Consider the following 18801-nt stretch of genomic DNA (forward strand, 5'->3'; position numbering starts at 1 on the left):
AAACATTTATTAAACAAAAATTCATTGAACATCTCTGAAGATTTGGTATTGGAAAGTCAATGTTAAAAAATGCAGTTTTCTTGTCCTCAAGTTGCTTGATGTATAGTATAGGAGACAAGTAGATAACCAGGCAATTATACCATGTCATAGAGTCAAATAAATACAGGATGACAGGGAACCTGGGTGGAAGGATAGTATCTCAGAGAGGTGGAACCAGGAACGTAATCCAGAGAAATATCTAAGTGCTTAGAGACAGTTTAATTGCAGTTTCTCCATGGTAGAATAGAAAGAATTTAAGAACACTAAAAAGACATAGCTTTGGAGAAAAATATGGGCAGCTGACAAAACTTTTATGTGTGGAAATACTGTTTACTGATTTCTGTAGGCAGAATTTATTTTTTCAGATTTGGAAGGACAGCTTGCAGTAGTGATAACAAGCAAGGTAATGTTTGCTGTTAAATAACACTAACGCTTTTTTCAGTTATCATTGTAATGATTTTAAGAACCTCACAATTTATGACAATATCATAAATTCTTACCCACTGACATGTACATTTGTTTCCCAAACCATGATGAAATTACTTTAAAATGCAACTTAAAGTTATCTCTTTTCTTCTACTTTCAAATGGAATGCATTTTTCAGGCCTTGTTTTTTCTCAGAGCAGACAGCAAATATTCCTTAGTATGGCAATATCTATAAAATCATCAGATAAACTTTTTTGTTTAAATTTCTCTATCATGTATCTGAACTAATAGCACATGAATTTTTCATATTTATCTTTCTTGTAATAACTAAAGTAATTTTCTCTTTTTATTCTTTATAATTAAATCATGAATTCTCTTATGTTTCTATTTTTTACACTAAAAATACTGTGTAGACAGAAAAATTTCACATATGAGTTTTTTAAATTGACATACACCAGTATTCTCAGAAAATCTTGGCAATAATAATATTAATAGAATCAAAGAAATTTGCTATACAAGATTAAAAATGACTCCGAGGAAACAAAAATGTATAAATAAGCTAATAAAAACAGGCTAATTTGTTCCACCTAAAATATTCTTTCAGAAATGAAGGATAGAATTTATCTTTTTAAAATACTTTCCAAGTAGATATTGAAAACCATAGTAACATAAAGATGGGTATTTTTTGTTGTTGTTGTTGTTGCTGTTGTTGTTGTTATTGTTTGTTTCTTGTACTGGGACTTGAACCCAAGGACGTTGGGCTACATTCCAAGTCTTTTTTATTTTTTATTTTGAGACAGGCTCTCACTCATTTGCTGAATGTCTTACTAAGTTGCTGAGGCTGGCCTTGAACTTGTGATTCTCCTGAATCAGCCTTTCAAATCATTGGGATTACATGCATGAACCACTATGCCTGGCAAACATGGATACCATTTTTTATGGGTAGCTTAATATGACACAAGTATGTTGTTAATATGTAGTCCTCTTAGAAGATAGATAAATACTCATTACCACCATATTTTTTTCAGATGAAGGATGAAAGGTTACAGAGATTGACTCTCTCAAGGCCATTGAGTCAGTATGGGAAGGATATGTGCTTCAAAATCAGAACTTAAACCCTTAAGAAATCACTAGTTTATATATCTATATTCTGGTGTCCTAGGGAATCACTATTGGAGCACTCAAATGTGTGAGGAAATCTATTTACTCCCTTATGTTTTGGTGATTTGAACTCAAGTAAACTTGTTACCTTTTGGTCTGTAACTCTACTTGACATTCTTCAATATTAAATATGAAACATTTGTGTGGACAGAGGAAAACCTTACCCTCATTTTGTGTCATTTAGTTGCTACTCTCCTTTTACACCATGCTTGAATAGATTCACTTCTTTAAAGGACTAAAGTCAACAACTATTTCATATTTTTTGATGTTGGCAGATAATAAATTAAAAAAATATGTTTCCCTTAATAACGTCAAAAATCACTGCCAAACTTCACCTGACCTTTCCACTCAACGTCTTTTATGGTTCCCACTTGGAGGTAAGAACAGAGTGGGAGTTCATGGCCTCTTAAGTTACTGTCAAGGAAAAGCACAAAGAAGAGGAAGCTCCTGCTCAGCCTCTCCTTGGATCCATTAAAGGCACAGAAGAGTTCACAACTTTTTAATAGCTTAATATTTTCCTTTTTTCTACATAATTCTTTTAGTTGAGTTTTGTTAAAATAAAGAAAAATATTTTTCTTTAAATAATCTGAATAAGAACAAAAATATTTTTATTTATATGTTTTAGTTGTAGATGGACACAACACCTTTATTTTATTTATTTATTTTTATATGGTGCTGAGGATCAAACCCAGTTCCTCACAGGTGCTAGGCAAGTGCTCTACCACTGAGCTACAACTGCAGCCCCAGTATAAAAGTATTTTAAAGTGAAACTAATAATTGACAAACAGAACACATTATCTACCCAGGTACCTTTTAATAGAAGAGGAACAAGCATCTGGCTCTCCTTTGGGTTTTTATCCCAATTCATCTCATTGATACAGACATGCTTCTAGATTTCTACAGGAATCCACAGTGTAGGAATTCCAGAGTTGAGGTTCCATTTCCTCCTCCTCCTCCTCCTCCTCCTCCTCCTCCTCTTCTTCTTGGAACAATTGTGTAGTAGATCGCTATAAAGTGATAATGAACAAAGAAAGGGGATGAATTCAATGCGTAATCAATATCATATCTTGTTCCCTTTCAAATGGCAAGAGGATAAATTGGTGCACATAAGTTGTTCAGAAAACATTTGCTTAATAAATGTTCTCATATAATCACTTCATTCTATTTCATTCTTAAATAATTGTTTGGTTGTTTCTGATATATCTAACGTTTTCACTTTAAGATATGACAATTTTTTTTCCTGGAAAATATTCAAAGTTTTGTCCAGTGAGGTCTTTATTTTTATTTTTTCAAGGTCTGTATTTGTCAACAGACTATCAGCCAATTTACCAGCAATATGCATTTACAAATAAGTATCCGCAAATCAAGCCTCATAGTAAGGTAGATATTATAAAACTGTGTTAACCATGGACAGACAATTATAAAGTTGCAGCTATAGTGTTTATTCCTTTGATGTAGTACAAGGGGAGAAGACTTGTGTGATTTTTCTTATTAACAATTTTAATTAACTTTTAATTGATTTCTAAGAAGATAAATCGTTTCATTATAGCATCACATACTGAGCTGCTTGGCTAGATATTAAACATGGATGCAAAGTTCTTGACAGTGAGTGCTGCTGAAAATAAGGGATTCTGTGTTTAGTCATCTCGTCTAACATCTATATACTCATATATAATAGCAAGTAAGTGAAAAAACCTTGCTTAGGTAGCCCATGCCACTTTACTTAAACTTTGTTTACTCTTCAATTAATCAAGAGATTTTTTAAAAAGACAGGGGAATAACTTTGCATTTTGCTAAATTTTAGTCCATTTGTCTTCATTAGCTGTATATTTGAGTAATCTTACAATTTTTAGAGTAAATTCCTGCACAATATATAGTATTTTGTTCTATAAGAATCATATATACTTCCTTTCATGAATACCAGATGTCCAGTAAATTCATTGGTAATAGATCTGCTCAGTCTTCATGTGTGTGTGTGTGTGTGTGTGTGTGTGTGTGTGTACATGACATATTACTTACATTTGAGCTAATTTAAGAGATTTAAAAAACATTTAAAAAGCCTGTTGTGAGGATGACCCATCTAACATTTGTTTTCAGTCTTCCTACCGATTGTCTGTTTGAATATTTTCTCTCAACAAATCATCTTATCAGAAAGTATAGGTTACTATATATTTGCAAGAAGTGTGATTAAAAATAAGGACTTTGAAATCATAACATTACCCTGGATTGTCAAGGTAAGCCTACTGAATCATGTAAGCCCAGTAAGTGCAATAGGGTGACTGAAGAACCAGTCAGAGATGAGATGGAAGAAGAGCAATTCAAAAAATTCCAGAGGAATTGGCCACCACTGCTGCTCTTATAGATGAGGCAGTGTGCCAGGAGTCACAGGATGTGAATGGCAGCTAGAAGGATGGGATTGGTCCTCACATGTCAACCACCAAAAGACTGGGGATTTCAGTCCTACAACCTCAAGCAATTGAGTTCTGTCCACAACTTGAGTGAGTAAGGAAATTAGTTTTCCCTTAGAGACTCCATAGAACATAGTCTTTCTTATACTTTGATTTTAACCAGGTGAGACCTATATTTAACTTACCTGCAGACCTTTAAAATAATGAACTTGTTTTGCAGAAGCTGATAAACTGGTAATTTGTTATAGTATCTGATACAGACTAGAAAACCAATATAGGAAAAAAAAAAGAAAAGAAAACCAATACAGGCAGTCCCTTAATGTATAATGGTTCAATTTATCTTTTTTTTTTTTTTTCCAATTTGGCCATGGTGCAAAAACAATACATATTCAATAAAAACTGTCCATCAAATTTTTAATTTTGATCTCTTCCCAGGCTACCAATATGTTGTGTAATACCCTTTCAAGATGCTGGGCAGCAACAAGAGAGAAACAGCTCCCACTTAGTCATGCTTTCTTGAGTGTAAATAACCAATGCTCTACTGTGTACTGTGTTGCTAAGCTATGAAGTTCAGTAGGTTAGATGTATTAAACACATTTTTTGCTTACAACATTTTCAATTTACAATAGGTTGATCAGGATGTAATCCTATAGTAAGTCAAGTAAAATTTGTATAGATATATATTGGGAGTCCTAATGGAGATATCAGCTGGATATTTATAGAGGAACACATATACAACACTCTCCCCTCCAAATATACACCCACTCACACAGTCACACACACATACACACAAATCAGTCATAGTAGTTAAATTGAATATCTTATCAATAAACCTTCAATTATGTGGATGAATAAAAAATAACCCAAGCAAGTGTCATTTAAAATTACTGATTGCATAAATGACTGATTTTGTGACCTAAAGTGTCTCAGAGACAGAAAAATTACTGAAAATTGCAAGATTGTTAGAGTAATGAAGTAAAACCTACTTATATTACTAAAGCATTTATTTATCTTCAGTTATTTTGAAAAATAAAATAAAATTCACAGTTTTATTTTGGGAGTGGTACACACTGTTTTTTGTTTTTTTCCGCAAAGATGGTCAGCTTGACTAATTTGTCAATAATTTTTGTGACAAAGTTTAGACAAAATGTACAAATAGAAGAAAATGCATCTATAGAAACTCTTCTCTTCTTTCATAGTATTTCTTTCCTCCTCCGGCAATACTATAATTCTTCTGCTGTCTTTTTTTCAGGATTAAGCCTCAAGAGAGGGTGACCTCCCGAGGGCACTTTTGTTTTGATGAGTCTAAGGGACAAACACTGTTGAAATGTCTGGTATTTTGACCTGTAGAAGAAGCACAGTTAAAAACACGTTTCACATATTGGACTTATCAATTCAAACTAGACTCAAGATTTGACAAAACTGTGCATCCCTCTCCATTGTTTATAAAGCTCAAAGTGGAACTGCATGTGTACTGCTAAAAAATTGGACATTACTATCCTATGTGCATATATGATTTACTCAGCCAATGTAATTCTATATCATGTACAACCAGAAAAATAAGAAGTTATACTTCATATGTGTATATATATATATATATATATATATATATATATGTCAAAATATGTTCTACTTATTAGTTATGTATAACTAATAATAAAAAATTCAGAAAACATTTTAAAGTGAATTGTATCATATCCCAGGATCTGCATTCATTACCTGACTATTGTGTTCTTGATGTAGAAAGCACTCAAGCATCTTGTTTTCCCTCCTTTTCTTGCTGATAGCTTTGAGTACAATTGTAACATTTCACCTCTTCCTAGATGCATCAAGTGTTTTTTGAAGAACAATAGCAAAGAATTGTTTAAAACAAAATGTTAAGTATTTGATAGTGCAAAGTCATTGTTTAGAAAACAATTTATTGAATTAGTTAGACTAATTTTCATAATATCAGTTAGACTAATTTTCATAATATTCCTTTAGAATATTCACCTAAAATTTACTCATTGTTTTGATACAACATACCTTTCAGGACTTAAATATTTTCACTAGGTTTATTATAGTTCCAACTGTTCTCTATTATTATGGATATTTATATTCTAATATTAAAGTAGCCCCTTGCATTTATACTTTACAATTACTGGATTTTTATTCTCACTTGGGTTTTGAATGCATTTAGTTTCAAATCTCAGTTCCATACATTCATTTAACATAAATTCATTAATTTCACAAGTATTTATTAAGTAGTTTTATATATGAGACATTGTACTAAGAACTGGGACACTGAAGTATTTATTTCTTGTGTTACCTTAGGCAATACAATTAAATTCCATAAGCCACATTTTTCCATTTACAAAATAGGACCAATATTTACGCACTAAAAACATCAGGAGAATTAAATGAGGTAAAAACACATAGTGCTAAAACATATTTAAATATGAAAATGAATATAAAAAGAATTTGAATGCAAACACATAGACATTTAAGTTATTACTCAGGAAATTGTTTTAATTAAAAAATAAATTTTTGTCTTACTTTGGCATTCAAAATCTATTAAAAATAATACATGAAACATTCAGTATTTTTATAATATGTATTTTCTGTCATGATATCTTATTGTAATGCTAATGATGTTATCAATGTGTAAGTTATGCTCATTTTGAATGAGTATGCTAACTAAATTATGTATATCCCTTTTCATGTTTTGGACTGTGCATTTCATCTTCATTATCTTTTAAATTTTCTCATTAGAGATAAAAAGAATATCTGATTAGGAAAATGCCATAATATGTCAGAACATACCAGAAGCTACTATGTGAATTCTTTGTTTTTGATTTCTTTTAGGCAACAGACCCTGATGCTGGAATAAATGGCCAAGTGCACTACAGTTTGGGTAACTTCAATAATCTTTTCCGCATCACATCCAATGGGAGCATTTACACTGCAGTGAAGCTTAACAGAGAAGTCAGGGACTACTATGAACTTGTTGTAGTGGCAACTGATGGAGCAGTACACCCTCGTCATTCTACTCTAACACTGGCCATCAAGGTTTTGGATATTGATGACAATAGTCCAGTGTTCACCAATTCAACATACACTGTTGTTGTGGAAGAGAATCTGCCAGCTGGGACCACCTTCCTTAAAATAGAGGTATATGGAAAAAGTATTAGTTTTATTAATTCTGAATTATTAGATTTGCAATTAGGGTGATGTATCCAAAATCAGCAGCAGCAAAAATACAATTAACCCACTTACATTTTAGTTTCACATAAAAATGAAGGAATTATATTATATATTATATATCAAATATTGTATTTTGCATTTTCTGTGACAACCTCTCATTGGGAGATCCCGCAGAATTAATGGGAAAAAAGGCAAATTTGTAAGAAAAAATATACTTTCTAACAGATATTTTTTAATTTACAAAGTTAAGCTGTATATTTTTGTAACATTGGAAAACATCTCATAAAGAAAAAAATATATTATTACTTAAATATTCAATATTCAATTGTGTGTATTTTTCACATTAACCTTTGTTCTAGGACAAATATGCATGTGTGCAGGTATATGCATATATGTATACACAGATATACATGTGTGCTTCTCCTGTATTTTGCAGATATTGTTACATCCATCATACTGTACATTCTTTTTCACTTTACGTGTACAACAAGCATCTTCTAAGGCTCTAACTTACTTTTTTAAAATTTCATCTCTATATCCAAATCTCTTTTAACACCTTCACTGTAACATTCCCAGAAACTGAATATTTTGGTTCAGTAGGTCAGATTGACCCATTAATTGCATTTTTAGCAACCACTTAATTTATATAGGAGATCTATGAAGTGCATTTTGAAATATTGTGATCATTCATTCCTCCTGCTAAGAATAACTTGAATTTTGATAGAATGCTTTTCAATAATCTGTATTTCTTCCATAATTCAACTCAACAAAGATTTAACTATTCAATAAACATTAAGGAATCTAATTAAGGCACATACTTAACAGATAGAAAACCATTATCTCTCTATTTTATCCTCCATGCATCTATTCAACCATCCTTTCATTCAACAAGCACATATCTTCAGTGTCTAATTGTATGCCAATTTCTCTTGAAGACATCAAGAATACAAGAATAAGTTAACAAGACAGAGTTCCTACTTTTCTGATATTTTCAGTCTGGTTTACTAAAAAGACAAATAGATTGGTAATTAAAACAGTGATTATTAAGACCAGTGGCTGACAAAATCAGAGGCGGAACTCCTAAACTATGCTTGAGCATCAAAAGAACATTTTCTCATGAAAGTTATTTCTAAATTGTCAACTCAGGAGCAAGTCAGAGTCTCTACATAAAGAGAGAAAAAAAGATTATTTAAGATGATGGAAAAAAAATCTTCTCAAAATCCTGGAGGACAGGGTGAAGTTTGAGGGGCTAAAGAACTAGAAAATGTGGTGGTCCATCTCATCATGTTAAGGGAGTTGGCGCTCCTATAACTTGGATGTTGAATGCCCTCATAAGGCCCATATGTCTTAAGTTTGGTCCTTAACGTATGGCACTGTTGGGAAACTGTGGAATCTTTAGGAGGTGAAGCCTAGGGGGAGAAAGTTAGGTCACTGAGGATGTGCCCTCAAAGAGGATATTGAGAAACCATCTCCTTTCTGTCTCACTTTGCTTCCTGGCTGCCATGAGGCAAATAGGCCTCTTCTCAGGAGTTACTACTATAATGTACTGTGCTGCCATAGGCCCAAAGTAATAGAAATGTGACCCAGGACAGAAACCATATGGGTAAAAATAACTTTTCCCCCTTTATAAATTGATTTTCTCAGGTACTTTGTCACAGTAATCTAACTTTAAATAACACAGTGGTTAATGCAAATTGAAATGAATATTGAGAATTGTAGGCAGGAATATAGCACGGTAATATCTGTGCTTTGACAATAACTTTATAGTTGTGATGCCAGTAATTAGAGGAAAACAAGACTGAAACTTACAAAGAAGGTGCTTGCATTAATGAATGTACATTCAACAAACTCGAACTATCCCGATTTTTGTTCTTGCTGTTTTATTTCCTCTAACTTAGGTGCTTTTCCCAGTCTATTCTACTGAATGAAATAGCTGTCCCACTTCAACAAAAATCCTATCTTCTCATCTAAATTCCAATTCTGAGTGCTTTTCAGATAACATTGTTTTTTTTTTTTTCCTTCTATTTGTGTACTTGTATAATTATTTCTTCTTTGAGGCCATAACCTAGAGTGCAGGATTTTGGGGTTGATTCATCTTGGCTTTTTCCATAGTACATTGTACCTAATATCATATTTGCCTCATGGCAACCAGGAAGCAAAGTGAGACAGAAAGGGGATGGTTTCTCAATATCCCCTTTAACTATCCACTAGAGGCTGGTTAGAGGAAAGAAGTTATAAAGGAATGATCTTCAGGAATGTATTATAGGATTTCAGTGAGAACAAATTTCTCCTTTTATGTCTTTCATTTTCTTACAGTGAGTGTTCTATTATGTTTATGAAAGTTACCCAATAATTACTTTTATTTATAATAGTTTCATGATTATTAAACCAGCAGAAAACAATGATTTATGACATGATTTATTTCTTTACTTTGCTATGATTCATTTAACAAGTGGTCTTCCAAATAAAGTAGATATCGTCTTAAAATCAATCATAAAACCCCATGGATAGATCTCTCTCTCTCTCTCTCTCTTTCTCTCTCTCTCTCTCTCTCCCAACTCTAACTCTTCCTTTCCCTCTCTCTCTCTGTCCCAACCTCTACCTCTTTCTTTCGCTAATAAATGATGAATTACTTAACAAATTACCTGCCTTTACAGACATGTCTTTTGGTCATCATTAAACTCTTGCTGTCCCAGACACTGACACATGACTATCATCAATTCTGCTTGCCTCTATTTTGGCAATACCACTGATTAAACAAAACAAAACATTCTTTTACTTAACTTGTTACAGGCCAAAGATGTTGACCTTGGAGCAAATGTGTCATATCGGATAAGAAGCCCTGAAGTGAAGCACTTTTTTGCACTACATCCATTTACAGGAGAGCTATCCCTTTTGAGGAGTTTGGATTATGAGGCATTTCAAGACCAGGAAGCAAGTATCACTTTTCTGGTGGAGGCCTTTGATATTTATGGAACAATGCCTCCTGGTATTGCTACTGTCACAGTGATTATAAAGGTAAGGATTGCGGAGACTTCCAGTGGCCTACTTTCTCTCTACATGTAACTACTAACTCTTATATGATACCTATTATATTTTGGTCAGTAAACCATAGTAACCACAATGTTGCCAACTAAGCATATAGGCTGTATTTTTTTATGTAAAATATTAATGAAGACTTGATAAATTGCCGTGTTTTTTTTAACCTTTGAAAGATAAATTTGAAAGAGGTACTAAATGTGCATTAAAAGACTAGTTTCTGAGTCTGTATTAGTAGTATCACTTTAGTCAAATTCTAATCTAACTAGAAAACAGTTCAGTTCAAATTCTACAGCACCATGGATATTAACTTACTTCAGATTTTTTTCATTAAAAAATAAATTAAAAAGTGAAAAAAATAGAGTCTGGATGTTTAAGTGTTCTTAGGTCCAAGAACTAATTACACTATTATTCGGATTCAAGAGTCTGGGATAAAGAAAGCTTCAGAGTCAGGTGAAATTGAGGTTTTAATTTGTTCTATTTTGGTATCTACAGTTACAGTCCATCAAGTTTTTAAGGTGATCTGTTTAGTAGAGTTTAATTATGATACATTACTAGGGATTTTGTATTCATTACTTCTTACTAGCTCTAGAAATGTGCAAATACATTTTTTCCTACAATAAGAGAAAGTTAGTTTCTCAGGATGACTACAGTTCTTGAAGGGCAATTCCAGTAGAAGAGCATATGTATCTTGGTTCTAAGGTAAGCAGTCAATGGCAACTTTTCTATAATTCTCATTTTTATAGGGCACTATAATGTATATATGATGAAAAAAGAAGTCATTGCCTTCTTGGGCTTTTTAGAATTGATTTTTAAAAAAGAAGACATGCAATTAGTTAACTTAAAGACTAAAATATCGATATGAAAGCATAGAAGGTTTTATCAATACTGAATTATAACAACTGCATCACTCCTGTGGGTTAATGTCCTTGACCATAGCATCTGCATGTTTGAACTTCTTTTTCTTTTTCTTTTTTTTTTTAGATGATTTCAGGATTATTCTAATAGAGTGGGATACAAGGATTAGCTCTTTCCTCTTTTCACTTTACCTAGGCTCATCTGCTGGCATGTACACTGACACCATTTCTTCCTAGAATTATTGCTGCCACTTCTAAACTAATCTAGAAAGGACACCATAAGCCACCTCCATTCTTACATACCCTTAAGCTGTCTGGAGAGTTTCCTTTTTCTCGGGAGTTCACAGTATTATACTTATTTCTTCCACTTTGTATCTACTTACACTGAGAAATGTATCTATTTAAGGAGTAGGAAACATCAATTTCAGAGAGTTAAAATTTTACTTAGAACCAAGTTTTCTTTGGAAAAAGCGAATTCAAAATATCAAATCTTTCCTTGGACTGTCTGCTTTTCTTTTTGCACCTTTTTGCTATATGATGATTTTCCCTGCTCTAGGAATTTTCAAAAGAACCAAGGAACACCAAAAATCACAGGGAACCTAGAGCGGGGAAGGGATCAATTTGTATTTTGAAATGCTATTTTGTCACACTGTTGTGTGATAGAATCTAGAAATCTGCTTACAAAAAAATATCTAGGGAAATGGTGCTAACCATGGTGATGATTCATCACAATAGGCAAACATATGGGAAAAAAAAAAAAACTATGAGTGATGTAAACAGATCAGTGATACCAAAACAGCTTCTGAATCAGGTGAAAAAACAAAGGCTCTCTCACTCTAAATCATCCTTGTCTACTGAAATGTTTTGGTAGAATTGGACAATTAAAAAACCAAGAGTAGAAAAAAATATTTACTTATTAATGATATGGAGCAAAGAAAAGAAAAGTTAGTGTTTACTGCCCTTTGGTTTCTCCCTAGAAGGAAATTCAAATGGCCTTGTCTTCTGTCTCAGAACAATGTTTGATAATGGCTAATTGTAAACATTCCTGGATTCTGAGTTGGCTACTCTGAATTCAGTTTGCATTCATTTGTTTGGATTATTATTATTAGTTTTTGATGGAAAAAATCAATGGAATCAACTGGATCCAAATATATCACCTACAAAGATAAGATGTTCATTATATAAGCCTTGTTCTCTCTGGAATTCAAGCCTCTTAATTTCTTCACGTTTCCAGGCACTCCTCCTTCACTTTATTTTAACATAAGGCTATCATTTGAGGCTTACTTCAGCCTCTGTGAAGGAGTGACTCACAGGGAGCTCATGTCTTCAGGGAAGAATGCTAGTTTGATTTTTATAGTGTCAGTTGTTTCATCTTAGAGAAATTGAACTATTCCAATCATCAGGATGATTGTAAAGATTCATGTAAAGATATTATTTATTGTACTTTTAAACAAAACAATCTATTTAATTCTATGCATAGTTAAGATAATATTTTTGTTTCTTTCCAAATGATTTAAGCAAAATAAAGTTTTCAGAATGTTTTCCCAATAGCAGATTGAAACTTGCTTACCTTTTCTCTGATAATTAAAGGTCACGTATAACAAACAGAAATTTAAAATTCTGTTATATACCAATGAATCCCATAAAAATGTTATCATTATTTAAGATAAAAATGAAGCACAGACTCATTTTTCCACAAATGCAGATTTTCCCCAAGCTTGTAAATTTTCTATTATTGGTCTGCACTGTCACCATTGTAAAAGGCTGTTTTGCTGATAACATAATAGGCATGGTATTTTCTAAAGAGATATTTTTACCCAAAACAGTCACCATGGGGAAAGCATCCTGAAGATTTCTCTTTGAGCAGAGACATGATTTCTTTTGTAAAGAAGAGGAAGAAAAGAAAAAGAAAAAGAAAAGATCAGGTGTTTAATGTGTAGCTCATCAAACATTTAAAATTGGAAAGAGATATTTGGGAGAAAATTGAAGAGATATGGGGGAATATTTGCACAGTAGAAATAAAATAAGTTTGTCACAAAAATCTACAAAAAATTTTCTTAGTGTCTGGTTTCAAGGATATAAAAGAAAATCAGTGTTGATCATATAAATAATACATATTTTGTTACTAAGTTTTTGTAGAACATTATTAGGCCTCTCTTTTTGTATGTTTTTATTGAATGTCAATACCAACAGAATTGGGGATGATTACGAATTAGATAATACAGGAAAATTTCTGGAATATAAAAGCACAATTCTAAAAAATTTAAAAAGTAACATCCAATGTGAAATCTGGCCTTATAGAAGAAGTTGTCACATAAATCAGTTCTCACCATCTGAGTTGTAACAATATAAAAATACAAAGGTTCGTTCTATGGCAAACTGAGAACTAAACACAAATCAGAACAATGTAATATGTAAATATATATGTGTATATATTATATATACATATATGTGCATATTTGACACTAGAGAGTATTAAAAGGGAAGTAAAGGACTTGTGGAAGAAAAGTGAATTACCTCGATGAATAGAATGGTTGCATAGGAGTAGGACAGAGAGAGAGAGAATGGAGCTTGTGTGAAAGAAGATTGCATTCACCTTGGTTGAGTTTGTTTGTCTCATAGTATGCAGGTTTGATTGTAGGCAGGGATGAGTGAAAGGTTCAGAAATGAAATACCATACATGTTTTGGTGTGAATGTGAGATTCTCCCCAAAATTCACTTGTGAGACAATGAAAGAATGCTTAGAGGTGAGATGATTGGGTTATGAGATCCTTAAAACATCAGTGTATTAGTCCCCTGGTAGGGATTAACTGATTGGTAACTGAAGGCAAGTAGGGTGTGGCTGGCAGAGGTGGGTTATTGGAGGTGTGTCTTTGGGGTATATATATTTTTATCTGGCAAGTGGAGATCTCCTTCTCTGCTTCCTGATCATCATGTGAACTGCCTTCCTCTGCCACACTTTTCCACCTTGATGTTATGCCTCACCTTCAGCCCCAAGGAATAGAGCCCTGTCTATGGGCCAAGAACTGTGAAACTGTGAGCCCCTGAATGAATGTTTTTCCCCTAAAATTGTTCTTGTCATGTCTTTTAGTCATAGCAGCAAAAAAAGCTGACTAAAATGATATACAAGGCCTGAGGTTGTAAAATGCCGTGGATCTTGGAAGATAAAGTTAGCATTTTCATCTTTCAAAGGGTTTTCTTCCTCCAGAAAGAAGAGGAATGTTTGTAGCCTGTAGCGTATAAGAATGTGGGTAGCTTTTCCAGGGAGAAACTGGATGTCATTACCAAGATGGAATTTACTAACCCACGAAATCCTAAGAGACAGTCAGAGTACCACTGATCCTCCATTTGCCACAGAGCTGGTACAGTCCTGGATTGGATGTGGTCCAAACAGCACAGCGTGAGAGAAGAATAAGTAATATATAACTCAGATACTACAAAACATCTAAACATTTCAAGATTTACAGCATCCATACTTCCCTTCTCTATAGGGAAGAATTTGAATAAAAGATGATTACAATGTACTAACTGGTAGAATATGGTCCAGTACATTGGTCATTATTATTAAAAACTTATTCATTGTTCTCTTGGGTTGTTTGACACAAGTACAATATTTTTTTTTAGTCTATGGCCTTCAGATATATCTTCTGTTTTATTCTACATGATCAGGTTCTTAGCCATGTGTTCTTTGTAATATATTCACCAACAAGTTTAAGGAATGTCTTGGGACTGAATCAGTTTTCTTAAGACATCTTCCTGCTCTACCATTCTAGAATTTTAGTTCTAAGATGTAACTTATTGCCTTTAAGGAAATAAACTAGAGGAAACAAATAAAAATGTGCATGACCAGAGTTCAAAAAAATAGCATCTCATAAACCTTAACAATTCTTGTATCTCTGGGTCTCTTTTATGGCTTCCTAAATGTCACCTGCTGGCTTCTGGGAGTCTTAAAAAAGTGCCTTCCTCATATACATGACAAAGTTCTTTTAACTTTCACTGATTATCACATTCTCTACAGATGTCAAGGCTCATGAATCCAAACTTACTATTGCCACAAGTCTCCAGAGTTTGACTGCATTCCCAGGGACCAGGGGCAATGGATGCTGATAAGACTCATTGATAGCAGTTGCTGCCAGGCACTGTCACCATTTCCCAGTAGGCTCTGTTGTCATGGCCAAGTCTCATCAATGCTGCAGCTAGATGCTCCCTCTGCCCCTGTGAACTGACTGCTGCACACCAGGCTACACTCTTAATGTGTTGGAATCTTCAATATGTTATCTGAAACCTTTGATTTACTAGTCATACCATATTCCAAATAATGATGAATTATGCCCTAAATGTATTAGATCCATGACTCTCAGGATATATTTTAGAGAGCAGTAGTCCTACAAAATGGTAATGAATGTGTCATATAAAAAATAGACAAATAACTTTGGGAAATATTAGGTTTTCTGAAGGTAAAAAAAAATTTCTACACTGTAGGCCTCCATATTAGTATCTTCAAAATGGTAAATATGCTGGTGTGTATTATGAATCCCAATAAAAGAAAATATGATTTTCTATACCACTAACAATTATAATTCCATTATAAAATGGAATTCCATGGAAAAATGATTGTTTCATGCAAAGCAGTTTGTCAAAATAAAAGTATAGTAACTAGTTGGAGGAATGCTTTAAAACTTTTAAAGACACCTTTGGAAATAGATATTTTATGAGTTATATGTGTGTTTTTAAATGAAAATCTTATGCAAGTTATCTTACATAGATTTTTCTGTTGATTTTTCCGTTATATCTTTTCCTCACTTCCAGATACCAGAATTATGCCCTACTAACCAGAATTCAACCAGGTCCCTATGCCTTGTGGGTTGGATAAGCATAAGCAACCTGTGGTCTCTAGTCTTCAATTTCTATATATTTAAAGCAGGAATAATAATAGTAATAACAATAATAGCAGCAACAATAATAATAATAATAAAAACAATACAAACAGGCCTGGGTGCCAGCATAGGCCGATAATACAGCCATTTGGTAGGAGGATCACAAGTTTGTGACCAACCTGAATAACTTAGCAAGACCCTGTCTCAAAATAAAATAAAAAAGGCCTGAGTGGTAGATTGCTTGCTTTGCATGTGGAAAACCCTGAGTTCAATCCCCAGTACTGAAAACAAAAATTGCCAGTATGTATTTTGGACAAACTTTTAGACGCATTTATTGATATGATACAATTGACAAGCCTAGAAAATGCCTGGCATAAAATAAAAATAAACTACACACAGAAACACACATTCACAACTATTATGCCCATTTGAGAAGGTCTGAAATGGTCTCATATTTTTACATAGAAATTGCTTGAAGGTAATGCTCAAAATAAGCACATATTTTCCCAACTGGCAATCATATCATTACTTGGAAAAAATGTACAAAATTTTATCAAATCCTGTTCCCTGTGTCCTGGTTCCAAACAGGAGGACTACAAGTGGAATGAAGGTCTGTTTTAAATCAATGCAGTGTTGTTTGGCTATCCATCTTGAAGGATTATTCTACCTAATCACAATACATGAGCAACTTGCACCGTTGCTCAAGTGTCTTGGGGTGCATGTTACGCTAAATTTAGTTGAATTATTTGCTATATATTCCCTTCATATCCTTGTACTACCTATTTCATAATGTTCATCACACTCATTTGTTTAGTTTTTGCTTTCCACACTAAACTGAAAGGTAAATACCAGGAGGCACCTTGTGTTTCTTGATTGCAACTATATCTCAAACTTTTACACACTGCCTAATACACAGTGGAAACTTCTTCAGTATTTGTGATAAAGAGAGATTGTATATTCTTTTTTGCTTTTAGCAACATGTAACTTCAATTACATCTACATTTCACATATACTACCCCCAAGAATCCATAACTCTAAACTCAAAAATTAGAAAGTGCACTTAAAAACGAATTTAGTCAAGTAAGAAAGAAGCTTCCAATGTAAAGTTTGATTTAAAAAAAAAGTAAAATGTGAGAGAAGGTGTTGATTTATATCTAAGCCCTATGCAAAGCAGAAAAAGATTTTTCTGTCTAGAGGTGCAACTTTTTCTAAGAGTATGTGTGGGAGCACAAAGAAAGAGATAGAAGTGAAAAAAGATAAGAAGACAAATGAAGAAACCAAAAGGGTAAAAGCAAGAGCAGAATTATACATGAGACAGCAAATAGCTAATGTGTGGTAGTGGACAACAATACTGGTCACAGAGGAATCAGTTGCATAGCCTGCCTAAGAAGAATACGTATCAACTTCATTAGCTGCTCAGGATTTTGAAAGACAGCCAATAGTCCAACACAGGTAATGCTGACACTGAACAGCAGTACAAAAGCAAGAGAAACTTTTATAGCTTTGTGTCTCCCCTGGATATGCATCACAGTTCAGAAAATGAGGTTGGCATTTGCTGCAATTTTACAGTTGATAAAGCCAGGCATGGTGGGGCACTCCTGTCATCCTAGTGACTTGGGAGGCTAAGGCAGAAGGATCACAAGTTCAAAGCCAATCTCAGCAACTTAGTGAGGCCCTAAGCAATTTAGCAAGATCCTGTCTCCAAATAAAAATAAAAAGAGTGAGGGATATGGTTCAGTGGTTAAGTGACCCTGGTTTCAATCCCTGATACCTAAAAATGAAAGTAAAATAAAAATATGATCAAGCTATAAAAGTTAGTACTTTTCTATTAAGAAACTGTCTCTCATGCAGAACCATTTTTATTCATGGCTTCAGAAAATCAAAATTTTTATCATTTCTCTCTCTCTCTTAATTGTTTTGTAAAACTTCAAACTTGTCTGTAATTTGCAAACCTACCAGCTAGTTCCTGTTTTCCTAGCCTGCTCTTAAAATGATTTCTTAAATCTACTTTGTGGTCTACCAAAGTGAAAATGGTTTCTGTGATTATTTTAGACTTTAATTTAGAAAATAAATAAACAAACTTCATATTTTCTTCCTGCAAGCTAACTATACCTTCAGATACAGTTTTATTTGCTGGGAATATTGGGAAAAAAATACAAAATTTAGTGGTAAAATATTTTTTAAAGAAAAGCTTGGTATTACTCTAGTTGAGAAAGCATGGTGACATTCAGAATACTCTTTTGAAACATGAAAACTAATTTTTGTTAAAATCAACAAATATAATCATAGGAAGCAAACTTTTATGTGTTTGAATGGTACATTAACTATAGGATTGAAGAAATGTTTCCTTTTATCAATACTTCCCTCTAGTGGAATAATGGGGTACAAAAAAGAGCATGGTTTTGTGGAGTTGGGTGCATCCTTAATTTACTGCATAATAGAACATTTGTACAGGAGCAGATTTATGTATATTTTTTTCATTAGATGTCCCTGAAGCATAAACATAATGAACTATTGATTATGTTAGTTGGCAATGCATTTCAATAAATTTTCTTATCTGAAATAATGCATTGTAGAAGAACTATGGGCAAACTCCTGCACATCTTAGCCACAATAAAAGATCAGAACCCCAAAATATGTACAATGTGCCATAAAAAGAAATATTGCTACAATATAACTGTATTGATTTATTCTTCATTCTGTCAATGGCAGGCAAAATAAAGGGGAGGGAATCCAATCTTTTTCAGTAATTTACAACATTTGGTTTATGTGTAATAAGTTTATGATGACAGATTGTAAAAATTTTCACAG

The 18801-nt window shown here is 33.2% G+C and overlaps 1 protein-coding gene across 12 annotated transcripts in view; it reads left to right on the forward strand.

The window, feature by feature from the left end:
- The window catches only part of Pcdh15 (protocadherin related 15), a 1628869-nt gene that overhangs the window by 1438195 nt on the left and 171873 nt on the right, over nt 1-18801 (forward strand). For all 12 annotated transcript variants that reach the window (XM_048807407.1, XM_048807408.1, XM_048807415.1 and 9 more), the window contains 2 exons: nt 6879-7184; nt 10011-10235. In XM_048807407.1, coding sequence (XP_048663364.1) covers nt 6879-7184; nt 10011-10235 — 531 coding nt within the window. The remainder of the gene's footprint in view (nt 1-6878; nt 7185-10010; nt 10236-18801) is intronic.

Source organism: Marmota marmota, unplaced genomic scaffold, assembly GCF_001458135.2.
Source record: "Marmota marmota marmota unplaced genomic scaffold, marMar, whole genome shotgun sequence".
Lineage (NCBI taxonomy): Eukaryota > Metazoa > Chordata > Mammalia > Rodentia > Sciuridae > Marmota > Marmota marmota.